This window comes from Pseudophryne corroboree, chromosome 5 (genome assembly GCF_028390025.1).
Source record: "Pseudophryne corroboree isolate aPseCor3 chromosome 5, aPseCor3.hap2, whole genome shotgun sequence".
Classification (NCBI taxonomy): Eukaryota; Metazoa; Chordata; class Amphibia; order Anura; family Myobatrachidae; genus Pseudophryne; species Pseudophryne corroboree.
In genome coordinates, this window is record NC_086448.1 from 847,446,318 (window position 1) to 847,460,123 (window position 13,806).

The 13,806-nt window shown below is 47.9% G+C and overlaps 1 protein-coding gene across 1 annotated transcript in view; it reads right to left on the reverse strand.

Annotated features, from left to right (window-relative positions):
* LOC134929706 (SCO-spondin-like) overlaps positions 1-13,806 on the reverse strand; it is a 583,357-nt gene that overhangs the window by 426,387 nt on the left and 143,164 nt on the right. The window contains exons 38-39 of the mRNA XM_063925285.1: positions 7,000-7,152; positions 618-801 (exon numbers count right to left, since the gene is read on the reverse strand). Coding sequence (XP_063781355.1) covers positions 618-801; positions 7,000-7,152 — 337 coding nt within the window. The remainder of the gene's footprint in view (positions 1-617; positions 802-6,999; positions 7,153-13,806) is intronic.

Here is a 13,806-nt window from a genome sequence, read left to right on the forward strand (position 1 = left end):
CGCTATGATGGATTACATCTGATGGTGCTCCGCTATGATGGATTGCATCTGATGGCGCTCCGCTATGAATGATTACATTTGATGGCGCACAGGGTCTACATTTAGCAACTTTGCCCTTTTACCCGGTACAAGAATGGCGCTCACTCTGGACCTGATACGGATGGAACATACCCGCAGCCGCTTTCCTTTGTGGCCGTGGCAGGCTACTTCCTTCCTTATCCTATGGTGGAGATCTGCGCGCCTGCAGGTGGAAGCCTGTCCCGGCTGCCGTTCCCCCATCCTCACCATTACTAGTATCAGGACTTACACAAACGCTGGGCGCAAAGCATCATTCTGACACGTGTCCCCTCTCTGTCTGCTACCACCGGGCCCAGATACTGGCACAAGGTGGGTCTGTTCTATGTGTTGGCATGGTTGCCGGCAAGAAATGCGCATTACATGGAAACTGTGGCCGGTTGGCAGCTGGATGAACCCATACATGCTAGCGATCCCCGTCCATGTGCGTACACCTGACCCGGCGCATGTGCGGTTGCTGATCCCTTACTGCATGCGCAGAATGCAGATATCCGCAGGACCCCGCTGCCATACCTCACCCAGCTCACCTCCTCTGACCTCACCTGATGCTGGGCTGCAAAGTGCCACCAGGCCGGGGGACGCAGCCAGATTCATCCGCTCCATCCAAGCAGTCCCGGACTCCATCACACCGCTGAGACGCCTCTATGCAGTTCCCGGAGGATCTACAGTGATACTGAGACTGACGACAGCCCCATGGCACAGGGGAGAGAGGGGCCACAGCCGTGCCTGTGATATAAGGGGAAGGGAGGAGACATCATTACACACCAGCCTGATTCCTGCCCCTCTCTGCTCCCAGCAATGACTACATGGACAAGGAACTCAGTGCTGAGTCTTCTCTGCTCCCAGCAATAAGTACATAGACAGGGAACCCACTGCTGAGTCTTCTCTGCTCCCAGCAATGAGTACATGGACAAGGAACCCAGTGCTGAGTTTTCTCTGCTCCCAGCAATAAGTACATAGACAGGGAACCCAGTGCTGAGTCTTCTCTGCTGCCAGCAATGAGTACATGGACAGGTAACCCAGTGCTGAGTCCTCTCTGCTGCCAGCAATGAGCACATGGACAAGGAACCCATTGCTGAGTATTCTCTGCTCCCAGCAATAAGTACATAGACAGGGAACCCAGTGCTGAGTCCTCTCTGCTGCCAGCAATGAGCACATGGACAGGGAACCCAGTGCCGAGTCTTCTCTGCTGCCAGCAATGAGTACATAGACAGGGAACCCAGTGCTGAGTCCTCTCTGCTACCAGCAATGAGTACATAGACAGGGAACCCAGTGCTGAGTCCTCTCTGCTGCCAGCAATGAGTACATAGACAGGGAACCCAGTGCTGTGTCCTCTCTGCTCCCAGCAATTACTACATGGACAGGGAACCCAGTGCTGAGTCCTCTCTGCTGCCAGCAATGAGTACATGGACAGGGAACCCAGTGCTGAGTCCGCTCTGCTGCCAGCAATGAGCACATGGACAGGGAACCCAGTGCTGAATCTTCTCTGCTGCCAGCAATGAGTACATAGACAGGGAACCCAGTGCTGAGTCCTCTCTGCTGCCAGCAATGAGTACATAGATAGGGAACCCAGTGCTGAGTCCTCTCTGCTGCCAGCAATGAGTACATAGACAGGGAACCCAGTGTTGAGTCCTCTCTGCTGCCAGCAATGAGCACATGGACAGGGAACCCAGTGCCGAGTCTTCTCTGCTGCCAGCAATGAGTACATAGACAGGGAACCCAGTGCTGAGTCCTCTGTGCTGCCAGCAATGAGTACATAGACAGGGAACCCAGTGCTGAGTCCTCTCTGCTGCCAGCAATGAGTACATGGACAGGTAACCCAGTGCTGAGTCCTCTCTGCTGCCAGCAATGAGTACATAGACAGGGAACCCAGTGCTGAGTCTTCTCTGCTGCCAGCAATGAGTACATAGACAGGGAACCCAGTGCTGAGTCTTCTCTGCTCCCAGCAATGAGTACATAGACATGGAACCCAGTGCTGAGTCTTCTCTGCTCCCAGCAATGAGTACATGGACAGGGAACCCACTGCTGAGTCCTCTCTGCTGCCAGCAATAAGTACATAGACAGGGAACCCAGTGCTGAGTCCTCTCTGCTCCCAGCAATGACTACATGGACAGGGAACCCAGTGCTGAGTCCTCTCTGCTCCCAGCAATGAGTACATAGACAGGGAACCCAGTGCCGAGTCCTCTCTGCTGCCAGCAATGAGTACATAGACAGGGAACCCAGTGCTGAGTCCTCTCTGCTTCCAGCAATGAGCACATGGACAGGGAACCCAGTGCTGAGTCCTCTCTGCTCCCAGCAATGAGTACATAGACAGGGAACCCAGTGCCGAGTCCTCTCTGCTGCCAGCAATGAGTACATAGACAGGGAACCCAGTGCTGAGTCCTCTCTGCTTCCAGCAATGAGCACATGGACAGGGAACCCAGTGCTGAGTCCTCTCTGCTCCCAGCAATGAGTACATAGACAGGGAACCCAGTGCCGAGTCCTCTCTGCTGCCAGCAATGAGTACATAGACAGGGAACCCAGTGCTGAGTCCTCTCTGCTCCCAGCAATGACTACATGGACAGGGAACCCAGTGCTGAGTCCTCTCTGCTCCCAGCAATGAGTACATAGACAGGGAACCCAGTGCCGAGTCCTCTCTGCTGCCAGCAATGAGTACATAGACAGGGAACCCAGTGCTGAGTCCTCTCTGCTTCCAGCAATGAGCACATGGACAGGGAACCCAGTGCTGAGTCCTCTCTGCTCCCAGCAATGCCTACATGGACAGGGAACCCAGTGCTGAGTCCTCTCTGCTCCCAGCAATGAGTACATAGACAGGGAACCCAGTGCTGAGTCCTCTCTGCTCCCAGCAATGACTACATGGACAGGTAACCCAGTGCTGAGTCCTCTCTGCTCCCAGCAATGACTACATGGACAGGGAACCCAGTGCAGAGTCCTCTCTGCTCCCAGCAATTAGTACATAGACAGGGAACCCAGTGCTGAGTCTTCTCTGCTGCCAGCAATGAGTACATAGACAGGGAACCCAGTGCTGAGTCCTCTCTGCTGCCAGCAATGAGCACATGGACAGGGAACCCAGTGCTGAGTACATGACTTATCTATGGTAAATAAGGAGTTAATTACTGAGCCATGCTGATACCTTGTGGTTAGAAAGGGAAACCACAAGGTAATTGGGGATGACCTTGTGGTTTTTTTCAATTAGGCATTTACCACCATAGGAATGAATGGAGCCGAGCGTTTCCATTCATTCATATGGACAAACAGTGATTGGCTTTGCTCTCCCAGGGCTCAGCCTATCAGGAAGCTGTTGCTATGTCGGCGGCTCCTGATTGGCTGCCAGGTTCCGCTAGTAACAGTCACGTGGAGGCTTGGGAGTCACGTAGTAGAAATGTATGTGTACACACTTCTACTTGTCCATTCTGGTCCGGGATGTTTGCGTTATTTTTTAACCCTGTGGATGCCTACATGGAATGGAGAGAACCGATGCACACTGGAAATAGGCAAGTATTTTTTTTTATTTTTTACAGGTACCTTCTGGATTTCTATATGGAGAAGTAGATGGGAATGGCTACGTGGGATGTAGGTAAGTATACAGTGCATTCGGAAAGTATTAACAGCGCTTCACTTTTTCCACATTTTGTTATGTTACAGCCTTATTCCAAAATGGAATAAATTAATTTTTTCCCTCAAAATTCTACACACAATACCCCATAATAATAACATGAAAAAAGTTTTTTTGAGATGTTTGCAAATTTATTAGAAATAAAAAACTAAGAAATCACATGTACATAAGTTTTCACAGCCTTTGCCATGAAGCTTAAAATTGAGATCAGGTGCATCCTGTTTCCACTGATCATCCTTGAGATGTTCCTACAGGTTAATTGGAGTCCACCTGCAGTAAATTCAGGTGATTGGACATGATTTGGAAAGGTACACACCTGTCTATATAAGGTCCCACACTTGACAGTGCATGTCTGAGCACAAACCAAGCATGAAGTCAAAGGAATTTATATAATCAAAACTTTCCTAAGAAAGTAAATCGGGCGCACCTATAAATAACAGTATGAATAGACACTCAATTAAAAGAAATAGCTGCTCCTAATTGACCATCTGGTGGTCTGATATAGAAAAATATAACAAACTTTGAGACAATCCTGTGACCTCTGCACTACACCGGTAATACTTCATAGTGATGGCTCCCAATGGTGAGAACATTTCTTAAACAAGGTGGTTAGCATACCCAATTGGTGGCTGTTAACAAAATATACCTAAACATGGACTGTGTCTGGGATCATCCATAAGACATTTGGTCCTAAGTATACCTAATTAATGGACTACTGTACAGCTTCTTATTCTTTTATAATTGATACAATTATCACAAGAGAGACATATACTATTGTTACATATTATATCTTATGTTGCTGTTTTAACATTGTTGATAGACAGTACTACATATCATGTGAATAAATTGCATTTTATTTAAATATACTATGAGCGCTCCTTGTGCTACCTTTTTTAAGGTTGCAAGTTTGTTATATTAGTCAAAGGAATTGTCTGTAGACCTCCGAGACAGGATTGTCTTGAGGCACAAATCTGGGGAAGGGTACAGAAAAATATCTGCTGCTTTGAAGGTCCTAATGAGCACAGTGGCCTCCATCATCCGTAAATGGAAGAAGTTCGGAACCACCTAGAGCTGGCCGGCCGTCTAAACTGAGCGATCGAGGGAGAGGGGCCCTAGTCAGAGAGGTGACCAAGAACCTGATGGTCACTCTGTCAGAGCTACAGCATTCCTCTGTGGAGACAGGAGACCCTTCCAGAAGGACAACCATCTCTGCAGTAATCCACCAATCAGGCCTGTATGGTAGAGTGGCCAGACGGAAGCCACTCCTTAGTAAAAAGCACATGGCAGCCCGTCTGGAGTTTGCCAAAGTGCACCTGAAGGACTCTCAGACCATGAGAAACAAAATTCTCTGGTCTGATGAGACAGATTGAACTCTTTGGCGTAAATGCCAGGCGTCATGTTTGGAGGAAACCAGGCACCGCTCATCACCAGGCCAGTACCATCCCTACAGTGAAGCATGGTGGTGGCAGCGTCATGCTGTGGGGATGTTTTTCAGCGGCAGGAACTGGGAGGCTAGTCAGGATAGAGGGAAAGATGAATGCAGCAATGTACAGAGACATCCTGGATGAAAACCTGCTCCAGAGCGCTCTTGACCTCAGACTGGGGCGACAGTTCATCTTTCAGCAGGACAACGACCCTAAGCACACAGCCAAGATATCAAAGGAGTGGCTTCAGGACAACTCTGTGAGTGTCCTTGAGTAGCCCAGCCAGACCCCAGACTTGTCCGATTGTACATCTATGGAGAGATCTGAAAATGGCTGTGCACCGACGCTTCCCATCCAACCTGATGGAGCTTGAGAAGTGCGGCAAAGAGGAATAGGCGAAACTGCCCAAAGATAGGTGTGCCAAGCTTGTGGCATCATATTCAAAAAGACCTGAGGCTGTAATTGCTGCCAAAGGTGCGTCAACAAAGTATTGAGCAAAGGCTGTGAATATTTCTGTACATGTGATTTCTTAGTTTTTTATTTTTAATAAATAAGCAAAAATCTCCCAAAAACTTTTTTCACTTTGTCATTATGGGGTATTGTGTGTAGAAATTTGAGGACAAAAATGCATTTATTCCATTTTGGAATAAGGCTGTAACATAACAAAATGTGGAAAAAGTGAAGTGCTGTGAATACTTTCCAGACGCACTGTATGTGAGTGTGTAAGCATGTTATATTAAAGTTTTACTGTCCACGGTGTGCGTGTTTTCTCTTTATTGTAATCATTTTACAGTAGAACTAAAGGTACCAGTGGGTCCTTAAATGCCGCGCATGCTGGTTCTTTTGGTTCTCCAAGTACTACCATGCAGGGGAAGCTTGCTGGGACTTTTAGTTAAACTGTAAAAGACAATATTTTATCTGATTTTAACTTAATGGCTATCAGCCTGTCACCCATTGCCCACAGGTGCTGGGGACAACCTCGGGCTTCAGCCCTGGCGTGCCTGGAGGGGGGGACCTCTTTATTAGGGTAGTCCCCACTCCCCCAGGGAACCCTCGGCCAGGGCTGACTAGTTAGGGGGTAATGCTGTGGCCACAGGGACCTGTACAAATGTATCCCCTAGCTGTGGCATTATCTTCTTGACTAGTGGAGCCCGGTGCTGGTTTAAAAAATACAGGGGACCCTTATGTCCTTTCCCCCCCGTATTTTTGAACCAGGACCAGTTCCAGACCCCGGTGCTGGGTCTTATAATACTGGGGAACCCTATGCAAATTTTTCCCGGTATTTTTAGAACCAGGACCGGTCCAAGAGCCCCGGGGAGTAGTTATGTTTAGGAGGGGGATCTTTGAACTCTTTTAGACACTTTACGCAATGACACCTTGCACAGATCTCTCTGGTCCAGCCGGGCTTCATTGTGTCATGTCCGGCAGTGTTTCACTAAACTCCCCCATAAATCACTGCTCTGGATTTCAAATGACGTGAGAAAACTCAAACTGAACAAACATGGTAGTTTAGTAAATTACCGATATTGTTTTAAAAAAGTTGCAATGTAAAATGGCCGATGGCGGTGAAGATTGATCTCGGCTGAAATCGGCTCAACACGAATTTTAGTAAATTTACCCCTGTGAGAGGTGCTTGGCTGCAACTGCGATGTGAATAAAACGCAAAAAAGAAAAACCTGTTACGTTACTCCGCTCGGAGCAGCTACATCGCGCCAGATGTCTCACGCCGTATGGTGTATAGGTGCTAGGTGTAGGAGGACACATCTGTCTGACTGAAATGTTTTATCAGCATTTATGGGGTAAGTGTCCTTCAGCGCCATCTAGAGGACGGTCCATTAGCTGAGGTCATCTGCCCTGAACAAGACCCCAGTACAAGGACATTACCACAGAAAATCTCATCGGATTGGTCTCCACAGTCATTGATTCCATTGCATACGACTCCATGAGGACCGGCGAGGACGCAGTGACCGTTTCTACACTGGAACTGCCCGGTGTGACACAGGTCTCCCTGAGTGGGTGGAGTGGGTCTGGCAGACACTGTACAGAAGGAACAAGAACAGATGTGAAACAGGGATCGGCTCTATACAGTCCTTACATAACCTCCATACACTATCCTACCCCATTACCTCCTCTCTATACAGTCGCCACATAATCTACATACACTATTCTACCCCATTACCTCCCCTCTATACAGTCCCCACATAACCTCCATACACTATCCTACCCCATTACCTCTCCTCTATATAGTCCCCACATAACCTCCATACACTATCCTACCCCATTATCTCCCCTCTATACAGTCCTCACATAACCTCCATACACTATCCTACCCCATTATCTCCCCTCTATACAGTCCCCACATAACCTCCATACACTATCCTACCCCATTACCTCTCCTCTATATAGTCCCCACATAACCTCCATACACTATCCTACCCCATTACCTCCCCTCTATACAGTCCTCACAAAACCTCCATACACTATCCTACCCCATTATCTCCCCTCTATACAGTCCCCACATAACCTCCATACACTATCCTACCCCATTACCTTCCCTCTACAGTCCTCACATAATCTCCATACACTATCCTACCCCATTACCTCCCCTCTATACAGTCCCCACATAACCTCCATACACTATTCTACCCCATTACCTCCTGTCTATACAGTCCTTACATAACCTCCATACACTATTCTACCCCATTACCTCCTCTCTATACACTCCCCACATAACCTCCATACACTGTGGGTAATTCCGAGTTGATCGCAGCAGGAAATTTTTTAGCAGTTGGGCAAAACCATGTGCACTGCAGGTGGGGCATATATAACATTTGCAGAAAGAGTTAGATCTGGGTGGGTTATTTTGTTTCTGTGCAGGGTAAATACTGGCTGCTTTATTTTTACACTGCAATTTAGATTGCAGATTGAACTCACCCCACCCAAATCCAACTCTCTCTGCACATGTTATATCTGCACCCCCCCCTGCAGTGCACATGGTTTTGGCCATATGCTAAAAAATTTCCTGCTGCGATCAACTTGGAATTACCCCTACTATCCTACCCCATTACCTCCCCTCTATACAGTCCCCACATAATCTCCATACACTATCCTACCCCATTACCTCCCTCTATACAGTCCCCACATAACCTCCATACACTATCCTACCCCATTAACCCCCTCTATACAGTCCCCACATAACCTCCATACACTATCCTACCCCATTACCTCCCCTCTATACAGTCCCCACATAACCTCCATACACAATCCTACCCCATTACCTCCCCTCTATACAGTCCTTACATAACCTCCATACACTATCCTACCCCATTACCTCCCCTCTATACAGTCCCCACATAACCGCCATACACTATCCTACCCCATTACCTCCCCTCTATACAGTCCTTACATAACCTCCATACACTATCCTACACCATTACCTCACCTGTATACAGTCTCCACATAACCTCCATACACTATCCTACCCCATTACCTCCCCTCTATACAGTCCCCACATAACCTCCATACACTATCCTACCCCATTACCTCCCCTCTATACAGTCCCCACATAACCTCCATACACTATCCTACCCCATTACCCCACCTCTCTACAGTCCCCACATAACCTCCATACACTATCCTACCCCATTACCTTCCCTCTATACAGTCCCCACATAACCTCCATACACTATCCTACCCCATTACCTCCCCTCTATACAGTCCCCACATAACCTCCATACACTATCCTACCCCATTACCTCCTCTCTATACAGTCCCCACATAACCTCCATACACTATCCTACCCCATTACCTCCCCTCTATACAGTCCCCACATAAACTCCATACACTATCCTACCCCATTACCTCCCCTCTATACAGTCCCCACATAACCTCCATACACTATCCAACCCCATTACCTTCCCTCTATACAGCCCCGCATAACCTCCATACACTATCCTACCCCATTACCTCTTCTCTATACAGTCCCCACATAACCTCAATACACTATCCTCCCCTCTATACAGTCCCCACATAACCTAAATACACTATCCTACCCCATTACCCCCCTCTATACAGTCCCCACATAACCTCCATACACTATCCTACCCCATTACCCCCCTCTATACAGTCCCCACATAACCTCCATACACTATCCTACCCCATTACCTTCCCTCTACAGTCCTCACATAACCTCCATACACTATCCTACCCCATTACCTCCCCTCTATACAGTCCCCACATAACCTCCATACACAATCCTACCCCATTACCTCCCCTCTATACAGTCCTTACATAACCTCCATACACTATCCTACCCCATTACCTCCCCTCTATACAGTCCCCACATAACCGCCATACACTATCCTACCCCATTACCTCCCCTCTATACAGTCCTTACATAACCTCCATACACTATCCTACACCATTACCTCACCTGTATACAGTCTCCACATAACCTCCATACACTATCCTACCCCATTACCTCCCCTCTATACAGTCCCCACATAACCTCCATACACTATCCTACCCTATTACCTCCCCTCTATACAGTCCCCACATAACCTCCATACACTATCCTACCCCATTACCCCACCTCTCTACAGTCCCCACATAACCTCCATACACTATCCTACCCCATTACCTTCCCTCTATACAGTCCCCACATAACCTCCATACACTATCCTACCCCATTACCTCCCCTCTATACAGTCCCCACATAACCTCCATACACTATCCTACCCCATTACCTCCTCTCTATACAGTCCCCACATAACCTCCATACACTATCCTACCCCATTACCTCCCCTCTATACAGTCCCCACATAAACTCCATACACTATCGTACCCCATTACCTCCCCTCTATACAGTCCCCACATAACCTCCATACACTATCCAACCCCATTACCCCACCTCTCTACAGTCCCCACATAACCTCCATACACTATCCTACCCCATTACCTTCCCTCTATACAGTCCCCACATAACCTCCATACACTATCCTACCCCATTACCTCCCCTCTATACAGTCCCCACATAACCTCCATACACTATCCTACCCCATTACCTCCTCTCTATACAGTCCCCACATAACCTCCATACACTATCCTACCCCATTACCTCCCCTCTATACAGTCCCCACATAAACTCCATACACTATCCTACCCCATTACCTCCCCTCTATACAGTCCCCACATAACCTCCATACACTATCCAACCCCATTACCTTCCCTCTATACAGCCCCGCATAACCTCCATACACTATTCTACCCCATTACCTCTTCTCTATACAGTCCCCACATAACCTCAATACACTATCCTCCCCTCTATACAGTCCCCACATAACCTAAATACACTATCCTACCCCATTACCCCCCTCTATACAGTCCCCACATAACCTCCATACACTATCCTACCCCATTACCCCCCTCTATACAGTCCCCACATAACCTCCATACACTATCCTACCCCATTACCTTCCCTCTACAGTCCTCACATAACCTCCATACACTATCCTACCCCATTACCTCCCCTCTATACAGTCCCCACATAACCTCCATACACAATCCTACCCCATTACCTCCCCTCTATACAGTCCTTACATAACCTCCATACACTATCCTACCCCATTACCTCCCCTCTATACAGTCCCCACATAACCGCCATACACTATCCTACCCCATTACCTCCCCTCTATACAGTCCTTACATAACCTCCATACACTATCCTACACCATTACCTCACCTGTATACAGTCTCCACATAACCTCCATACACTATCCTACCCCATTACCTCCCCTCTATACAGTCCCCACATAACCTCCATACACTATCCTACCCCATTACCTCCCCTCTATACAGTCCCCACATAACCTCCATACACTATCCTACCCCATTACCCCACCTCTCTACAGTCCCCACATAACCTCCATACACTATCCTACCCCATTACCTTCCCTCTATACAGTCCCCACATAACCTCCATACACTATCCTACCCCATTACCTCCCCTCTATACAGTCCCCACATAACCTCCATACACTATCCTACCCCATTACCTCCTCTCTATACAGTCCCCACATAACCTCCATACACTATCCTACCCCATTACCTCCCCTCTATACAGTCCCCACATAAACTCCATACACTATCCTACCCCATTACCTCCCCTCTATACAGTCCCCACATAACCTCCATACACTATCCAACCCCATTACCTTCCCTCTATACAGCCCCGCATAACCTCCATACACTATCCTACCCCTTTACCTCTTCTCTATACAGTCCCCACATAACCTCAATACACTATCCTCCCCTCTATACAGTCCCCACATAACCTAAATACACTATCCTACCCCATTACCCCCCTCTATACAGTCCCCACATAACCTCCATACACTATCCTACCCCATTACCCCCCTCTATACAGTCCTTACATAATCTCCAAACACTATCCTACCCCATTACCTCCTCTCTATACAGTCCTTACGTAACCTCCATACACTATCCTACCCCATTACCCCCCCTCTATACAGTCCTTACATAATCTCCAAACACTATCCTACCCCATTACCTCCTCTCTATACAGTCCCCACATAACCTCCATACACTATCATACCCCATTACCTTCCCTCTATACAGTCCCCACATAACCTCCACACACTATCCTACCCCATTACCTCCCCTCTATACAGCCCCACATAACCTCAATACACTATCCTACCCCATTACCTCCCCTCTATACAGTCCCCACATAATCTCCATACACAATCCTACCCCATTACCCCCCTCTATACAGTCCTTAACCTCCATACACTATCATACCCCATTACCTCCCCTCTATACAGTCCCCACATAACCTCCATACACTATCCTATCCCATTACCTCCCCTCTATACAGTCCCCACATAACCTCCATACACTATCCTACCCCATTACCTCCCCTCTATACAGTCCCCACATAATCTCCATACACTATCCTACCCCATTACCTCCTCTCTATACAGTCCCCACATAACCTCCATACACTATCCAACCCCCATTACCTCCCCTCTATACAGTCCCCACATAACCTCCATACACTATCATACCCCATTACCCCCCTCTATACAGTCCTTACATAATCTCCATACACTATCCTACCCCATTACCTCCTCTCTATACAGTCCTTACATAACCTCCATACACTATCCTACCCGATTACCTCCTTTCTATACAGTCCCCACATAACCTCCATACACTATCCTACCCCATTACCTCCCCTCTATACAGTCCCCACATAACCTCAATACACTAACCTCCCCCATCACCTCCTCTCTATACAGTCCCCGCATAACCTCCATACACTATCCTCCCCTCTATACAGTCCCCACATAACCTAAATACACTATCCTACCCCATTACCCCCCTCTATACAGTCCCCACATAACCTCCATACACTATCATACCCCATTACCCCCCTCTATACAGTCCTTACATAATCTCCATACACTATCCTACCCCATTACCTCCTCTCTATACAGTCCTTACATAACCTCCATACACTATCCTACCCGATTACCTCCTTTCTATACAGTCCCCACATAACCTCCATACACTATCCTACCCCATTACCTCCCCTCTATACAGTCCCCACATAACCTTCATACACTATCCTACCCCATTACCTCCCCTCTATACAGTCCCCACAAAACCTCCATACACTATCCAACCCCATTACCTCCCCTCTATACAGCCCCGTATAACCTCCATACACTATCTTACCCCATTACCTCCCCTCTATACAGTCCCCACATAACCTCAATACACTAACCTCCCCCATCACCTCCTCTCTATACAGTCCCCGCATAACCTCCATACACTATCCTCCCCTCTATACAGTCCCCACATAACCTAAATACACTATCCTACCCCATTACCCCCCTCTATACAGTCCCCACATAACCTCCATACACTATCCTACCCCATTACCCCCCTCTATACAGTCCTTACATAATCTCCATACACTATCCTACCCCATTACCTCCTCTCTATACAGTCCTTACATAACCTCCATACACTATCCTACCCGATTACCTCCTTTCTATACAGTCCCCACATAACCTCCATACACTATCCTACCCCATTACCTCCCCTCTATACAGTCCCCACATAACCTTTATACACTATCCCACCCCATTACCTCCCCTCTATACAGTCCCCACATAACCTCCATACACTATCCAACCCCATTACCTCCCCTCTATACAGCCCCGTATAACCTCCATACACTATCCTACCCCATTACCTCCCCTCTATACAGTCCCCACATAACCTCAATACACTAACCTCCCCCATCACCTCCTCTCTAAACAGTCCCCGCATAACCTAAATACACTATCCTACCCCATTACCCCCCTCTCTACAGTCCCCACATAACCTCCATACACTATCCTACCCCATTACCTTCCCTCTATACAGTCCCCACATAACCTCCATACACTATCCTACCCCATTACCTCCCCTCTATACAGTCCCCACATAACCTCCATACACTATCCTACCCCATTACCTCCTCTCTATACAGTCCCCACATAACCTCCATACACTATCCTACCCCATTACCTCCCCTCTATACAGTCCCCACATAACCTCCATACACTATCCTACCCCATTACCTCCCCTCTATACAGTCCCCACATTACCTCCATACACTAT